This window comes from Xyrauchen texanus, chromosome 23 (genome assembly GCF_025860055.1).
Source record: "Xyrauchen texanus isolate HMW12.3.18 chromosome 23, RBS_HiC_50CHRs, whole genome shotgun sequence".
NCBI classification, from domain to species: Eukaryota; Metazoa; Chordata; class Actinopteri; order Cypriniformes; family Catostomidae; genus Xyrauchen; species Xyrauchen texanus.
Window position 1 is genome coordinate 2,613,992 of NC_068298.1, and position 17,500 is coordinate 2,631,491.

Genomic DNA, 17,500 nt, shown 5'->3' on the forward strand with positions numbered 1-17,500 from the left:
TTGTGCATCTGTGCATGTTTGTGTTAGTGTGTGTCTGTGCGTGTGTTAGTTTGTGCGTGTGTTAGTTTGTGCGTGTGTTAGTTTGTGTGCGTGTGTTAGTTTGTGTGCGTGTTAGTTTGTGCGTGTGTTAGTTTGTGTGCGTGTTAGTTTGTGCGTGTGTTAGTTTGTGTGTCTGTGCGTGTGTTAGTTTGTGTGCGTGTGTTAGTTTGTGTGTCTGTGCGTGTGTTTGTGTGCGTGTGTTAGTTTGTGTGTCTGTGCGTGTGTTAGTTTGTGTGCATGTGTTAGTTTGTGTGTCTGTGCGTGTGTTAGTTTGTGTGCGTGTGTTAGTTTGTGTGTCTGTGCGTGTGTTAGTTTGTGTGCGTGTGTTAGTTTGTGTGTCTGTGCGTGTGTTTGTGTGCGTGTGTTAGTTTGTGCGTGTGTTAGTTTGTGCGTGTGTTAGTTTGTGCGTGTGTTAGTTTGTGTGCGTGTGTTAGTTTGTGTGTCTGTGCGTGTGTTAGTTTGTGTGCGTGTGTTAGTTTGTGTGTCTGTGCGTGTGTTAGTTTGTGTGCGTGTGTTAGTTTGTGTGTCTGTGCGTGTGTTTGTGTGCGTGTGTTAGTTTGTGTGTCTGTGCGTGTGTTAGTTTGTGTGTGTGTGCATGTCTGTGTTAGTTTGTGTGCGTGTGTTAGTTTGTGTGTGTGTGCGTGTGTTAGTTTGTGCGTCTGTGCATGTTTGTGTTAGTGTGTGTCTGTGTGTGTGTGTGTTAGTTTGTGTGTCTGTGCGTGTGTTAGTTTGTGTGTGTGTGTGTGTTAGTTTGTGCGTGTGTTAATTTGTGTGTGCGTGTGTGTGTTAGTTTGTGTGTGTGTGTGTGTGTTAGTTTGTGTGTGTGTGTGTGTTAGTTTGTGTGTCTGTGCGTGTGTTAGTTTGTGTGTGTGTGTGTGTTAGTTTGTGCGTGTGTTAATTTGTGTGTGCGTGTGTGTGTATGTGTGTTTTTGGGTTAAAGGTCATCTGTTGTGCTCGATGTTTACACCGGTCTACACACTGTAAACAAACCTTCCTGGGCCCCGTTCTCCGTTTGTTGCATCCTAGATAATATGACACATATGCCGGATCTCTCGAGCTGATTCCTTTCTGGCAAACTCGCCAATCCTTCGGCTGCACGTGCAGTATTTCTGCTATTGTATGTAAATATGCATGTGGTCTGAGTTCCTGAAATAATTCCATATTCACGTGGTGTTTCTGCAACTTCAGGCCAATTTCATACAAACAGATTTCAACTTTTGTCTTTTTGTTATCTGAAGATTTCATTTAAACTGAATTGGAAACGTTTTACCCGGCCGTCGTTATTTAATTTTGATACTTGATACCAGGGTGTGCTGAGTTACTCCAGTCGGGTCTCCTAAGCAACCAAATTGGCCCGGTTGCTAGGGAGGGTAGAGTCTATACGAGTGCTATACGATAGCGCTCCGATCTCCGCTAACACAAGGTGTAAATTGGCCATAATGTCCCCCGATCTTAAATGTGTTTTCCTCTTGATGACCGCTCTCAGACAGGACAGGAACACGAGCTCATCGAGTCGATGCCTCTGCTGGAGTGGTTCGCCAATAACTACAAGAAGTTTGGAGCCACTCTGGAGATCGTGACGGATAAAAGTCAAGAGGGGTCGCAGTTCGTCAAGGGCTTCGGAGGAATCGGAGGTGAGCGCAGAGAATCGGTGGTCAATAGACGATGCATTTATGAGTTTTTAGTCGTGTTATCGCCTGGTTTGTTTTTATTGCAGGGATTTTGCGATACCGAGTGGATTTCCAAGGGATAGACCACCTGGAAGCCGACGAGGAGTTCTTTGATTTGGATGACTACTAGGTAGTCAGGACTGAACGAGGGCAAAATCAAAGAAGATTTGAGGAAATATGGAAAGAAAAATCATTCTTTTTTTACAGGGAGAGAGAAAGTTTGTGTGTTTTGACCCCAGACAAACATAGAAATCAATCATCTGTCAATCAAATTAATGACAGGGTTATTCATGAGGAATCGAGCGCTCTGATTGGATAAGACTCAATACTTGGTTTTGTTTATTCTCCACCCCTCTTTGAATTAAAGTCACAGCACGTGTCCAGGAAGTAAATTCACCCTGTTTTTGGACTCGCTCCTTTTGAAATAAAAGTATATTTTTCTTTTTTATCCTATTTTCCTTCTCTTTTTCCATCCCTCCTCTCTTCTTTTATTATTTTCTTAACAGCTGTAAGTGGAATTTTTTAACATGGTTTCTGTAACGAATGGGGGGAAACAAAATATCACTTTTGAAACCGCTCAAACCAGCTGCCCGGCATGTGTCCGTTTTTATAGCTTTGTGAGGTTTATTGCCCCTAAAAGCTGATCTCACTTCCTGCCTCCAGATTAATGACTGATTTATGGAGATTTATTTAGCTGTGCAACTCTAGATGAAGACTTCTACCAAGTCTGCTTTTATTCACATTTCAGCAGATAATACGCAAGACATAGAATATTAATGGGACCAATATGGGTTTTTATATAGTGAGTGAGTGAGTGAGTGGGGAGGTAGGTGAGGGAGGTAGGTAGGTGGGTGGGTGAGGGAGGGAGTGAGGGAGGTGGGTGGGTGAGGGAGGGAGGGAGGGAGTGAGGTGGGTGGGTGAGTGAGTGAGGTGAGGTGGGTGAGGGAGGGAGTGAGGGAGGTAGGTGGGTGGGGGAGGGAGTGAGGTGGGTGGGTGAGTGAGTGAGGTGAGGTGGGTGAGGGAGGGAGTGAGGGAGGTAGGTGGGTGGGGGAGGGAGGGAGTGAGGTGGGTGGGTGAGTGAGTGAGGTGAGGTGGGTGAGGGAGGGAGTGAGGGAGGTAGGTGGGTGGGGGAGGGAGGGAGTGAGGTGGGTGGGTGAGTGAGGTGAGGTGGGTGAGGGAGGGAGTGAGGGAGTGAGGTGGGTGGGTGAGTGAGTGAGGTGAGGTGGGTGAGGGAGGGAGGGAGGGAGTGAGGTGAGTGAGGGAGGGAGGGAGTGAGGTGGGGGAGGGAGGGAGGGAGTGAGGTGGGTGAGTGAGGGAGGGAGTGAGTGAGGTGGGTGAGTGAGGGAGGGAGTGAGGTGGGGGAGGGAGGGAGGGAGTGAGGGAGGGAGGGAGTGAGGTGGGGGAGGGAGGGAGGGAGGGAGTGAGGTGGGTGGGTGAGTGAGGTGAGGTGGGTGAGGGAGGGAGGGAGTGAGGTAGGTGGGTGAGGGAGGGAGTGATGTGGGTGAGTGAGGTGGGTGAGGGAGGGAGTGAGGTGGGTGAGTGAGGTGAGGTGGGTGAGTGAGGTGAGGTGGGTGAGGGAGGGAGGGAGGGAGGGAGTGAGGTGGGTGAGGGAGGGAGTGATGTGGGTGAGGGAGGGAGTGAGGTGGGTGAGGGAGGGAGTGAGGTGGGTGAGTGAGGTGAGTGAGGGAGGGAGGGAGGGAGTGAGGTGGGGGAGGGAGGGAGGGAGGGAGGTGGGGGAGGGAGGGAGTGAGGTGGGTGAGTGAGGTGAGTGAGGGAGGGAGGGAGGGAGTGAGGTAGGTGGGTGAGGGAGGGAGGGAGTGAGGGGAGGGAGGGAGGGAGTGAGGGAGGGAGTGAGGTGGGTGGGTGAGTGAGTGAGGTGAGGTGAGGTGAGGTGGGTGAGGGAGGGAGTGAGTGAGGTGAGGTGGGTGAGGGAGGGAGGGAGTGAGGTAGGTGAGTGAGTGAGGTGAGGTGGGTGAGGGAGGGAGGGAGTGAGGTGGGTGGGTGAGTGAGTGAGGTGAGGTGGGTGAGGGAGGGAGTGAGTGAGGTGGGTGGGTGAGTGAGTGAGGTGAGGTGGGTGAGGGAGGGAGGGAGTGAGGTAGGTGGGTGGGTGGGTGAGGGAGGGAGGGAGTGAGGTAGGTGGATGAGTGAGTGAGGTAGGGGAGTGAGTGAGGGGGTAGGTGAGTGAGGGAGGGGGTGGGTGAGTGAGGGAGTGAGGGAGGGGGTGGGTGAGTGAGGTGAGGGAGTGAGGTAGGTAGGTGAGGGAGTGAGGTAGGTGGGTGGGTGAGTGAGTGAGGGGGTAGGTGAGTGAGTGAGGGAGTGAGGTAGGTGAGTGTGTGAGGTGAGGGAGTGAGGTAGGTGGGTGGGTGAGTGAGTGAGGGAGGGGGTAGGTAGGTGAGTGAGTGAGGGAGGGGGTAGGTAGGTGAGTGAGTGAGGGAGGGGGTAGGTAGGTGAGTGAGTGAGGGAGGGGGTAGGTGAGTGAGTGAGGGAGGGGGTAGGTGAGTGTGAGTGAGTGAGTGAGGGGTAGGTGAGTGAGTGAGGGAGGGGGTAGGTGAGTGAGTGAGGGAGGGGGTAGGTGAGTGAGTGAGGGAGGGGGTGGGTGAGGGAGGGAGTGAGGTAGGTGGGTGGGTGAGTGGGTGAGGGAGGGGGTAGGTAGGTGAGTGGGTGAGGGAGGGAGTGAGGGGGTAGGTGAGTGAGTGAGTGAGGGAGGGGGTAGGTGAGTGAGTGAGGGAGGGGGTAGGTGAGTGAGTGAGGGAGGGGGTGGGTGAGGGAGGGAGTGAGGTAGGTGGATGGGTGAGTGGGTGAGGGAGGGGGTAGGTAGGTGAGTGGGTGAGGGAGGGAGTGAGGTAGGTGGGTGGGTGAGTGGGTGAGGGAGGGGGTAGGTAGGTGAGTGGGTGAGTGGGTGAGGGAGGGAGTGAGGTAGGTGAGTGAGTCAGTCAAAGTCAGAAGTTTACATACACTTCAGCTAAATACATTTAAACTCAGTTTTTCACAATTCCTGATATTTAATCGTAGAAAACATTCCCTGTCTGAGGTCAGTTCGGATCACTACTTTATTAAGAATGTGAAATGTCAGAATAATAGTAGAGCGAATTATTTATTTCAGCTTTTATTTCTTTCATCACATTCCCAGTGGGTCAGAAGTTCACATACACTTTGATAGTATTTGGTGGCATTGCATTTAAATTGTGTTACTTGGGTCAAACGTTTTGGGTTTCCTTCCACAAGCTTCTCGAACTGAGGTCAGGGCTTTGTGATGGCCACTCCAATACCTCGACTTTATTGTCCTTAAGCCATTTTGCACAACTTTGGAGGTATGCTTGGGGTCATTGTCCATTTGGAAGACCCATTTCTGACTGTGCTTTAACTTCCTGGCTGATGTCTTGAGATGTTGCTTCAATACATCCACATAATTGTCCTTCCTCATGATGTCATCTATTTAGTGAAGTGCACCAGTCCCTCCTGCAGCAAAGCACCCCCACATCATGATGCTGCCACCCCCATGCTTCACAGTTGGGATGGTGTTCTTCGACTTGCAAGCCTCGCCCTTTTCCCTCCAAATATACCGATGGTCATTATGGACCAACAGTTACATTTTTGTTTCATCAGACCAGAGGAAGAAGATCTTTGTCCCCGTGTGCACTTGCAAACTGTAGTCTGGCTTTTATGGTGGTTTTGGAGCAGCGGCTTCTTCCTTGCTGAGCCTTTCAGGTTATGTCCATATAGGCAGGGGTGCCGCCAGAAATTCTGGGCCCTATGGAAACCAAAATTTCTGGGCCCCCTACATTTTTTACAGATAAAATTTAACTCAATAAACATGCCCAGTATACTTTAAAAAAGATACTTAGCGCATTGCATAGTTAAAATGTCTAAAGATGAGTACAAAGCCTACAAAAACAAGAAAAAAAATATAGAAATATGTACTTGTTTACATAAAAGGGAGAACATTTATTATCTCAATTGCAATTGCAAGCACAACAGAACATAATGTACACATATTGACATGTACTTTACATGAACAAGCTTTAGCTGGGTCAAACTGCTCAATCAGGAAACATCAGCTAGAACTAACCCATAATTAAATCAGTCCAGGAATAAAACTAGCTAGGCCAAAAGGGCTCAAAATCAAGATACACCAGGAGTAATGCCAGGCCTAAACCAGTCCAGGACTAAACAAGTACTGAACCAGACATCAACTGTTTGTTATCCAGGTCTAACAAAGTTATGTTCAACATCACTTTATAATGGCCAAGCGGCGTACCTTTCTGCTGGCAAAATCATGTATCAAATCATCAAAGTTCAGCTTTCTTGCCAGTTTGCTTTCAATGGATAGTATGGCAAGGTGACAAAGTCTATCCTGCAACATAGCAGACCTCAGATAATTTTTTATCAGTTTCAGCTTACTGAATGCTCTCTCGCCACCAGCAACGGTCACAGGCAGTGTGCAAAATATTCGCAAAACTATGCAGACCTGCCCAAAAAAACTCTGCAGCTGCATCTTGTAAATGCTGTTGACACCCTGGGAAAGTGGCCCTATATACAGAGTTGAGGTGTTTGACTTCATCTTCAAATTCACAAGTCAGATCAGTGTTGTATTTTGAAATCAATAGGAGAACGAGGTGCAGACAATAAAGCTGACTCTGCAACTGTATAAGTCAAACACACACACACACACACACACACACGTAATAATAACCATATTATTTTTATTGGCCTATTTAGTTTTCTTAATATAAAATATTAAAATATCTATTTTGTATACTCCTTATAGCCAATGGTTACTACAGACACATTTTTTATTCAATTTTATATTATTTTTTCTGGGGCATTTTATTCACATTAAGAATGTAAAGTTTGACAGCATCGATCGTAGCAGCAGCACTGTCACTTCACAGAACACACGACACACACACGGCAAACTGATTTTGTAATTTTTGAAGCGTGTAGATTACTTTGTGTTTTGTAAAGTTATCATCATGTGGCGAACACAGTAGATAAGACGTGTTTAGAGGCTTCAATCTTCGTGAAGTTTCGCGCTCAGGCTCACCTTGTTCGGCTGAGACGGGGACGGGGGACGTGGGGGAAGGAGGACGTGGGTGTGCAGCAGCCGCTGAATCTGTGTCCATGCGACATGATAACCCCGGAGACAGCAGAGATGTTATTATTGTTGGATGCAAATCATAATTCAGTAATTATTTTACTAAGCTAGCTAGATAAAAGCAGGTCATGTAGCAACAAAAATAAGTAACTCTGAAAGTTTTGGAATACAGGAATAGGGCAAGCTACCTTTCTTTTTGGAAAACTGTGTGACATACTGTCGACTTCGGCGTTCTCTGTCTTCTCTTTCCTTCTTTTCTTTCCGTATTTGATGCCCTGACTATTGATGTGACATGCCTGCGTGTGTCACTGTCTGCACTGCATCATAGCAAGTGCAATAAGCAAGAGACGCTACACTAGCGATCGTAGCTCGGACAGCGCAGGTGGAATGAACCATTGTGAGGGGAGGGGTGTGACTGAAACAGTAAATACATTATTTGTTTTTAAATATTAAATATATGGTCAAAACGGACAAAATACACATTTAGTGCATGAGGGGCCCTAGCACATTTAATGTATGTATAAAAAAGAGAAAAGAAATAAGAAAAGAAAAAGGGGGGTCTGCTCTTCTGGGCCCTAAATCAGCCTGGGCCCTTAGAATCGTCCTAACCTTCCACCCCTTTACGGCGCCCTTGCATATAGGACTGGTTTTGCTGTGGATCTAGATACTCGTCTACCTGTTTCCTCCAGCATCTTCACAAGGTCCTTTGCTGTTGTTCTGGGATTGAGTCGCACTTTTCACACAAACTACATTCATCTCTAGGAGACTGAATGCGTCTCCTTCCTGAGTGGTATGATGGCTGTGTGGTCACATGGTGTTTATACTTGTGTACTATTGTTTGTACAGATAAACGTGGTAAAGTCAGGTGTTTTGAAATTGCTTCCAAGGATGAAGCAGACTTATGGAGATCCACAATTATTTATCTGAGTTCTTGTCTGATTTATTTAGATTTTCCCATGATGTAAAGCAAAGAAGCACTGAGTTTGAAGATAAGCCTTAAAATACATCCACAGGTACACCTCCTATCAGAAGCTAATTGGCTAAAGGATTGACATTGTTTTCTGGAATTTTCCAAGCTGCTTAAAGGCACAGTTCACTTAGTGCATGTAAACTTCTGACCCACTGGAATTATATTATAGTCAATTAAAAGTGACACAATTGGTCTGTAAACTGCGTGCACAAAGTAGATGTCCTAAACGACTTGCCAAAACTATAATTTGCTAATATTAAATTTGTGGATTGATTAAAAACAAAAAGAGTTATTGACTTCAACCTAAGTGTATGTAAACTTCTGACATCAACTGTGTGTGTGTGTAATGTGGCATATTGCCACCTTGCCCTCATTGCTAACAGTAAAAGACAAAATTTTCCAGTTTGCTGCTTTAAAGAGTATCATATATACACACACACACACATGTATTTTTTTTTCAAGTGGTTAACTAGATAATTGTAAGTGTCTTTTACAGTTTTAATGACTCCAAAATATTTTAGGAAGTCAGAACAGACCTAATAATCCAAAGAGAAGATTTAACAAAACATTTATTGTAGAGCTTAAAGAAACTAAATGATTTTGATCAACTGCTGAATGACTGAATTTGTATGGAGGACGAATCCTGCAAAAATAATAAATAAGTAAATACACACATAAATAAATCTGCATATTCATGCATAAATAATGTATACATAATTAACTGTACGAGGAGATGCACAAATAAAACATTGCACAGATCAATGCAAAAATAAAACCGAATATAACATTAATAAATGGTTGGGGAAATGCAAAATGAAAGTTTATTTTTTATTCCACATTTCTATATTTCTTTAATCATTCATTTATTTTCTGTTTGCTATTCCGCAAAACATGCTAATGAGAGGATGTCAACATCACCGTCAAACTATCGATACCATCCTCTCAAAAGCACATTGCACAAAGGAGAAATAAATACAGAACTACAAATAGAAATACATTAATTATTAAAGAAACATGGAATTAAAAATATTTGACATTTTATGGAACATTTTTGCGTGTCTCCAACCGTTTTATATTAAATTATTTTGTAATAATGGGTGTATTTATTTATTGAATTACGTATTTATTTATTATTTTGTATATCATCTCGCACTTTTATTTAATTAATTATTTATGCTCAAATATATGGATCCCTGACCACCGAAAAACCAGTCACAACAACAATCAGCACTTTACCGGAAATAAACATTTCAACGCTTAGCTTTTATTTTTCATAATAAAGGTCCTCAAACATTTATAAGCGTTCCAGGAACTCGCGTATCTGAGTGAAGAACGCAAATTCTGAAGTAGTTTTCGGTTTCAGGAACTGCGATTGGGATTTGACATTTAGCTATAAAAGACTTAAAATTTAAACATTTTATTTTATACGTTACTTTATGAAAACGTATAACAAAACCCTCATTATTATCCTTTTATAATTGAATTTGTCCTCCTGAGTCCTGGTTTAATAAATAAATAAATAATATATATATAATAATAAATATATATATCAGTATACAGTGTTGGGTGTAATGCATTACTAAGTAATTAATTACTGTAATTAGAGGACTTTAAAAAAATAAAAGCAAGCTAATTTAATTAGTTACTTCTGACGTAATTGCGTAAAATACTTTTATAGACTATAGAACAGTTCTAAATAAAAACAATAGTGAATTTAAAATCGAAATTTAACGTCTAATGTTAAAATATATGTTTGCTAATTTAACGCTGCCCCCTTAAATTCTTTGGCCAGTTCATGAATAATTTATTTGATTTTATATGATATATTTGAAAGAAATAAAAGGACATTTTCATGTCCGTCCTTGTAGTTTTCATCCGGTCGAGGTTTATAAGGGTTTTAGAAAGTAATTAGTAATGCAATTACTTTTCAGACAGAGTAATTAGTACAGTAATCTAATTACACTATTTAAGATGTAATTAGTAGTTAGTAATTAATTATTTATTTGAGTAACTTATCCAACAATGTACATATATATATATATATATATATATATATATATATATATATATATATATATATATATATATATATATATATATATATATATATTTACATGTTCTATTTTATATAATTGTATATAACTTAGTATATGGTGAATAAAATATACTATATTTTATTATACTTATTTTAAACTATTTCTTTAATTTTGTCTTGACATATTCCCCATTATGCGTTTAATTGCCTCTGTTTTAATTGATTTGCTCAAAAAATAAATAGATGCTCCGGGGTTAGTATAGTTGTGTGTTATAGTGATGTTTAGGTCATTTGATCAATATTATATATTAGTAGTAATAATCAACTTTATAGCTCATTTGGACCCAGAAGATGGGATTGGTCCTCTGATGGGACTCTTATTTTTAATATAATGTGCACCTTCTTCCTTGTTTTGTGAATGTTTGTGTCTTCGCTCGGGCTTCCATATTCACTGGACTCGATGAGAACAACAATATTATGGATCCGGATATGGAGGACAAAACTCTGGAGCTGATGGTATGTGCGAAGCAACACACACGAGATGATCGCGTGGATGTTTGTATTGATTATAATGCGTTATAAAGTGAAGAGGAAGGGACAAAAATACAGATAGTGGCCCGAATCGATATTAAACTTCGGTTGTAATCAGATTGCGATATTATGATTTATTTGAGGAATGTCAGTAAAGCAGATTTCTGTTATGGATTGGCGCATAATTGAAGCTTTTGCGTTCCATTGGTGTATCCGAGTGCTCACTGCGTCACCGCTGCGCCACCGCACGCGCCCTACTATATCACAATATGCGTAACATTAATTGTACATAGTCTGTGTTCACTTATATATGGTCCTCTGCTTCAGTCACTTGTATCCCAGCAGATGTGACGCAGTCATGTGCTAAATTACATTTATATCGACACCTTTAACAAATCTTTTAACATTTAAAAGGAAGTAAAAATGACATCGCTGTCATCGTTACTCACCCTTAAAGGGACAGTACACACAAAAATATAAATTCTCGCATCATTTACTCACCCTCATGCCATCCCAGATGGGCATGACTGACTTTTATATGCTGAACTCTAGTTAAGATTTTTAGAAGAATATCTCAGCTCTGTAGGTCCATACAATGCAAGTGAATGGTGACCAGAACTTTGAAGCACCAAAAGGCACATAAAGGCAGTATAAAAGTAACCCATACAGCTCCAGGGTTTTCATGCATATTTTCAGATGTGATGACATAGGTGTGGGTGAGAAACAGATTTTATGAACCATGAAAAATCTCAGCAGCGGCACAAATATAATATAAAGCGCATATAGATTGTGATGACGCGCATCAAGACTACGATATATAAAACGCATATAGATTGCGATGACGCGCATCAAGACTACGATATATAAAACGCATATAGATTGCGATGACGCGCATCAAGACTACGATATATAAAACGCATATATATTGCGATGACGCGCATCAAGACTAGGATATATAAAACGCATATAGATTGCGATGACGCGCATCAAGACTAGGATATATGAAACGCATATAGATTGCGATGACGCGCATCAAGACTAGGATATATGAAACGCATATAGATTGCGATGACGCGCATCAAGACTAGGATATATGAAACGCATATAGATTGCGATGACGCCGCATCAAGACTAGGATATATAAAACGCATATAGATTGCGATGACGCCGCATCAAGACTAGGATATATGAAACGCATATAGATTGCGATGACGCCGCATCAAGACTAGGATATATGAAACGCATATAGATTGCGATGACGCGCATCAAGACTAGGATATATGAAACGCATATAGATTGCGATGACGCGCATCAAGACTAGGATATATGAAACGCATATAGATTGCGATGACGCGCATCAAGACTAGGATATATAAAACGCATATAGATTGCGATGACGCGCATCAAGACTAGGATATATAAAACGCATATAGATTGCGATGACGCGCATCAAGACTAGGATATATGAAACGCATATAGATTGCGATGACGCGCATCAAGACTAGGATATATAAAACGCGTATAGATTGCGATGACGCGCATCAAGACTACGATATATATAAAACGCATATAGATTGCGATGACGCGCATCAAGACTACGATATATAAAACGCATATAGATTGCGATGACGCGCATCAAGACTAGGATATATAAAACGTATATAGATTGCGATGACGCGCATCAAGACTAGGATATATAAAACGCATATAGATTGCGATGACGCGCATCAAGACTACGATATATAAAACGCATATAGATTGCGATGACGCGCATCAAGACTAGGATATATAAAACGCATATAGATTGCGATGACGCGCATCAAGACTACGATATATATAAAACGCATATAGATTGCGATGACGCGCATCAAGACTACGATATATAAAACGCATATAGATTGCGATGACGCGCATCAAGACTACGATATATATAAAACGCATATAGATTGCGATGACGCCGCATCAAGACTACGATATATAAAACGCATATAGATTGCGATGACGCGCATCAAGACTACGATATATATAAAACGCATATAGATTGCGATGACGCGCATCAAGACTACGATATATAAAACGCATATAGATTGCGATGACGCGCATCAAGACTACGATATATAAAACGCATATAGATTGCGATGACGCGCATCAAGACTACGATATATAAAACGCATATAGATTGCGATGACGCACATCAAGACTAGGATATATAAAACGCATATAGATTGCGATGACGCGCATCAAGACTACGATATATAAAACGCATATAGATTGCGATGACGCGCATCAAGACTACGATATATAAAACGCATATAGATTGCGATGACGCGCATCAAGACTAGGATATATAAAACGTATATAGATTGTGATGACGCGCATTTGCAGTTCATGTCACAGTCTATGTGCGTTTTATAAATCACACAGCCTGTATGCGCTTCTTATATCACAATCTATGTGTGTTTTATATATCACAGTCTTTATGCATTTCATATATTACAATCTGTATGTGTTTTACATATCTCGCAGCATGAATGCACTTCATACTGTATATCACAAGCTATATACATTTTACATATCTCACAGCCTGTGCGCTTCTTATATCACAATCTATATGTGTTAGTGTAGACAAGATGCTAGTGTTAAAAGTATTTACCTTTTATTGCAAGTCCTCCATTTCTTTCATTCTTTTCCAGTTAGTGTATATAGCCACGCACTTCATATATCACACTCCATATGTACTCGTGTCACAGTCTGTATGTGCTTTATATATCACACACTTTATATATTCTGTTTGTTTGTCTAATATCATTTGTTTAATGTGCTTCATGTTTCTCAGTCTACATGCTCTTCATATCTCATCCAGTCTAAATGAAGTTTATACATTATCACATATATATATATATATATATATATATATATATATATATATATATATATTCTGCTCTTCATATATTGTATACAATCAATATACAATATGTGTGCCATAAATCACAAGCTAGCATAAATGCTCTTCCTATAGCCTATTACATTCAGTCCATATATTTATACATGTATTTATTAATGTTACATATATATATATATATATATAACATATAAGATGTGCAACCTAAATCAAATGCAGTCTATATACGCATCTCATATGACATTGTGTTATATGTTACATGTTAGTAAACATTCTGTGTTTGTGTGTTCACATAACCAAACACTGATTTTAGTCACATGTTTTATGGAGGATGGGAGAGGAGGAGCTTATTCCTTGTTAATATTAGGCCCATCCCCTTTCTCTGCTCCACCCATCCATTATTCTGTGGTGGTATGTGTAATGTCTAATGAGCAATGTCTGCAAGAGTGTGTGTGTGTGTGTGTGTGAGCATGTGTGTGTGTGTGAGCATGTGTGTGTGTGTGAGCATGTGTGTGTGTGTGTGTGTGTGTGTGTGTGTGTGTGTGTGTGTGTGTGTGTGTGTGAGAGCATGTGTGTGTGTGTGTGTTAGCTCACTGTTGCCCTAATACTGATTTATTTCCCTCCTTCCTTTCCTCTGACGCTCCTCTTGTTTTCTGCCACACTTGTTGGCTCAAATAACATTTGTCTTTTCTTTCTTTCTTTTCTTATTTTTGTTTTCTTTTGTTTGTTTATTCTGTCTTGTATTCATTCTGTTGTTTGTTTGTTCATTTGGTCTTTTATTTCTTTCTTTGTTTCTTTTTTCATTTTGAATTTCTTTCGTTTATTATTTTCGTTTGACCTTTTCATTTGTTTTGTTTTTACTTTCACATGTCCTTTCGTTTTGTTTATTTGTTTTTTTGTTTCATTTGGTATTTCAATTGTCTGTTCTTTTTGTTTGTTCATTAATTTGGTCTTTGAAATCTTTATTCATTTGGAATATTTTCTTTTGTTTATTTAATTCATGTGGCATTTCATTTTTGTTTGTTTACTTTCGCATGTCATTTCATTTTGTCTTGTTTATTTGTTGTTTGTTTTATTTGGTATTTCAATTGTTTGTTCTTTCTTTTATTTGTTTGTCATTTCTGTCTGTTTTCGTTTGTTCCATCTTTCGTCTGTTCTGTTGTTTTGTTCATTTATTTGGTATTTCAATTGTTTGTTCTTTCTTTTTGTTTGTTCATTCTGTCTTTCGTCTGTTATTTTTGTTTGTTCATTAATTTGGTCTTTCAAATCTTTATTCATTTGGAATTTATTTTATTTGTTTGTCCTTTCTGTCTGTTTTCGTTCCATCCATCTGTCCTTTCTGTTCCATCTTTCGTCTGTTCTGTTGTTATTCATTTATTTGGTCTTTCAATTGTTTTTGTTTTGTTTTTTCGCATGTCCTTTCGTTTTGTCTTTTGTTTGTGCTTTTTATTTGTTTATTCCGTCTTTGTTCAATCATTCTGTCTTGTGTCCTTTCTGTTGTTTGTTTATTCATTTGGTCTTTCAATTTGGTTTTAATTTGCTCCTTTTTTCTGTATATTTTCTTTTGTTTGTTAATTCTGTCTTTTATTACATTCGTTTGGTCTTTTTGATTGTTCTTTGACTTGTCTTGTTTTTGTTTGTTCATTGTCTCATTTGTTGGTTAATTTGTTTTATTTGTCTGTTCTTTTTCTTGTTTATTCATTTGGTCTTTCATTTTAAATATATTTTGTTTGTTTGTCCTTTCTGTCTGTTTTCGTTTATTCTATCTTTTGTTCTGCTTTTCGTCTGTTCTGTTGTTTATGTGTTTTAATTCTTTATTTACATTTCGTTTGGAATTTCTTTCTTCCCATCCCCAATCTGTGTCAAAATATTTCCATCCTCTGTTTTTTCCTCATGTTATTGTATCTTCTGTTCTCTCTCTCTCTCTCTCTCTCTCTCTCTCTCTCACAGTGTTCTTTGCCTCGCTCTGTCTGGCTGGGTTGTTCTTCAGTGGCAGAGAGTCTGTGTGCTCTCAGATGCCTGCAGAGTCTCCCCACCTCCCGAGTTCACAACCAGGTTCTGCTCTCCTCTTCAGTACCTCCTCTCATCCTCCTCTATTTCTCTCCTCTGTTCTCCTCTGCTGTCATGTGTCTGTTGTATCGGCCTCTTATCTGTAGATGCTGCTGCTTTATTTGCCTGTGCAGGAGAGAGAGAGGGAGAACTAGAGAATGAGGAAGAGATAGACAGAGAGAAACAGAAGACGAGGATGATTATAAATAGATGAGCTATGTGGTTCAGGGGAAGTACCGTTTACCTGTGGAGGAAGTTCATGTGTTTGTTTTCTTTCACCAGTATGTTGTCATATAGTATCTCTCTCTCTCTCTCTCTCTCTCTTTTGCTGTTTGTCTTTCAGCGTTTGTCCTTTTTCTGTGTCGCCATCTTTAATCTTTGGCCATTATGACGCACAAACGCACTCACACTTGCAAAAATGTATTAAAGGGGATAGTTCTCGCAAAAATGAAAATTCTGTCATCCATCACTTACCCCATGTTATCCCAAATGCTCCTCCCCTCCGGCATATTCTGCTGTCTCCGTGAGTCCATCAGTCTTGGACTAAGATCGGATGAAATGTCATTGATCGTAAGCAGCTGTGATGTTTGTTCTGTTGTGTGTTTCTGTTTGTCCGTGTGCATGTTGAACTGCTCTTGTGTTTGGAATGTTTTCACCAAAATGCCCCATTCTGAATGCCCCGCCCCCTCTCCAGTGGCCACTCCCCTGACCTGTCACTGCTACTTTAACAGACACACAATTAACACGTGTCCTGATCTCTTTTTCTGTAGAGCATAACAATGATGGAGTCACAGAACCACACAGATGATGTCTCAACAATGAAAACGACAGTACTCAAGGTGTGTGTCTGTGTCTGTGTGTATGCGTTTGTGTGTGTGTGTCCGTGTCTGCATCTGTGTGTGTGTGTGCGTGCGTGCGTGTCTGTGTATGCGTGTCTCTGTCTGCGTGTCTCTGTCTGCGTGTCTGTGTGTGCGTGTCTGTGTGTGCGTGTGTGCGTAGGTGTGTTTCTTCGTTTGTGTGCGCATGTCTGTGTGCGCATGTCTGTGTCTGCATGTGCATTTGTGTGCACGTGAGTGTATGTGCGTGTGTGTGCGTTTCTGTGTCTATCTGTGTGTGTGTCTGTGTGTGCATGTCTGTGTCTGCGTGTGCGTTTGTGTGCACGTGAGTGTATGTGCGTGTGTGTGTGCGTGTCTGTGTCTACGTGTGTGCGTGCTTGTCTGCGTGTGTCTGTGTGTGCGTGTCTGTTTCTGCGTTTGTGTGCACGTGAGTGTATGTGCGTGTGTGTGCGTTTCTGTGTCTATCTGTGTGTGTGTCTGCGTGCGTGTCTGTGTGTGCATGTCTGTGTCTGTGTCTGTGTCACACGTGAGTGTATGTGCGTGTGTGTGTGTGTGCGTGTCTGTGTCTACGTGTGTGCGTGTCTGCATGCGTGCGTGTCTGTGTTTGCCTGCATGTCTGTGTGCGTCTGTGTGTGTGTGCGTCTGTGTGTGTGTGCGTCTGTGTGTGTGTGCTTGCGCGTGTCTGCGTGCGTGTGTGTGTGCGTGCGTGCGTGCGTGCGCGCGTGTGTGTGTGTGTGTGTGTGTGTGTGTTTGTTATGGACAGAGAGAGAAAAAATGTTGCAGATTCTTTCCCATGTGCCTAATCTGGACTAATTTGTGGGTGTAAACGGCTATTAATAATGTTTCTTTGCATTACTTTGTACTATACAATAATATAATATGCTTAGTAGTAATGCTTAATAAATTATTATTATAATAAAAAAACATTAATAATAACTAATGTTATAAATATAAATAATAATATTACTGGTTATAACAATAATAAATAACCAAACAATCAAACCAAGTAAGAAAACGTGATTTTATGTTATTCGCTCTGTCTCATGTGCTGTGTGTTCAGTTGGGGAACGGTTCAGTCCGGGGTTTGAGGAAGAGATCGTCTCAGGAGAACTTCGAGAAGGAGAAAGATCTGTGTATGCAGGTGTTTGATCAGTGGTCTGAATCGGATCAGGTGGAGTTTGTGGAACATCTGATCGCACGCATGTGCCATTACCAACACGGCCATATAAACTCTTACCTGAAACCCATGTTACAGAGAGACTTCATCACCTCGCTGCCAGGTAACTCACACACACACACACACATGCATGCATGCACTCTCTCACACAGACACACACACGCACACACAGACAGACACACACACACACACACAC

The 17,500-nt window shown here is 41.2% G+C and overlaps 2 protein-coding genes across 3 annotated transcripts in view; both read left to right on the forward strand.

The window, feature by feature from the left end:
* LOC127663419 (eukaryotic peptide chain release factor subunit 1-like) overlaps positions 1-2,181 on the forward strand; it is a 14,946-nt gene extending 12,765 nt beyond the window's left edge. The window contains exons 10-11 of the mRNA XM_052155003.1: positions 1,526-1,673; positions 1,757-2,181. Of these exons, the coding sequence (XP_052010963.1) occupies positions 1,526-1,673; positions 1,757-1,839 (231 nt within the window). The 3' untranslated portion in view covers positions 1,840-2,181. The remainder of the gene's footprint in view (positions 1-1,525; positions 1,674-1,756) is intronic.
* An 8,029-nt stretch (positions 2,182-10,210) lies between these two features.
* The window catches only part of LOC127663417 (F-box and WD repeat domain-containing 11-A), a 16,386-nt gene continuing 9,096 nt past the window's right edge, over positions 10,211-17,500 (forward strand). Inside the window, exons 1-4 of one of the 2 annotated variants that reach the window (XM_052155000.1) lie at positions 10,211-10,325; positions 15,193-15,297; positions 16,062-16,130; positions 17,188-17,407. In XM_052155000.1, coding sequence (XP_052010960.1) covers positions 10,287-10,325; positions 15,193-15,297; positions 16,062-16,130; positions 17,188-17,407 — 433 coding nt within the window. In that variant the 5' untranslated portion in view covers positions 10,211-10,286. The remainder of the gene's footprint in view (positions 10,326-15,192; positions 15,298-16,061; positions 16,131-17,187; positions 17,408-17,500) is intronic. The other variant, XM_052155001.1, reaches the window with a different exon arrangement.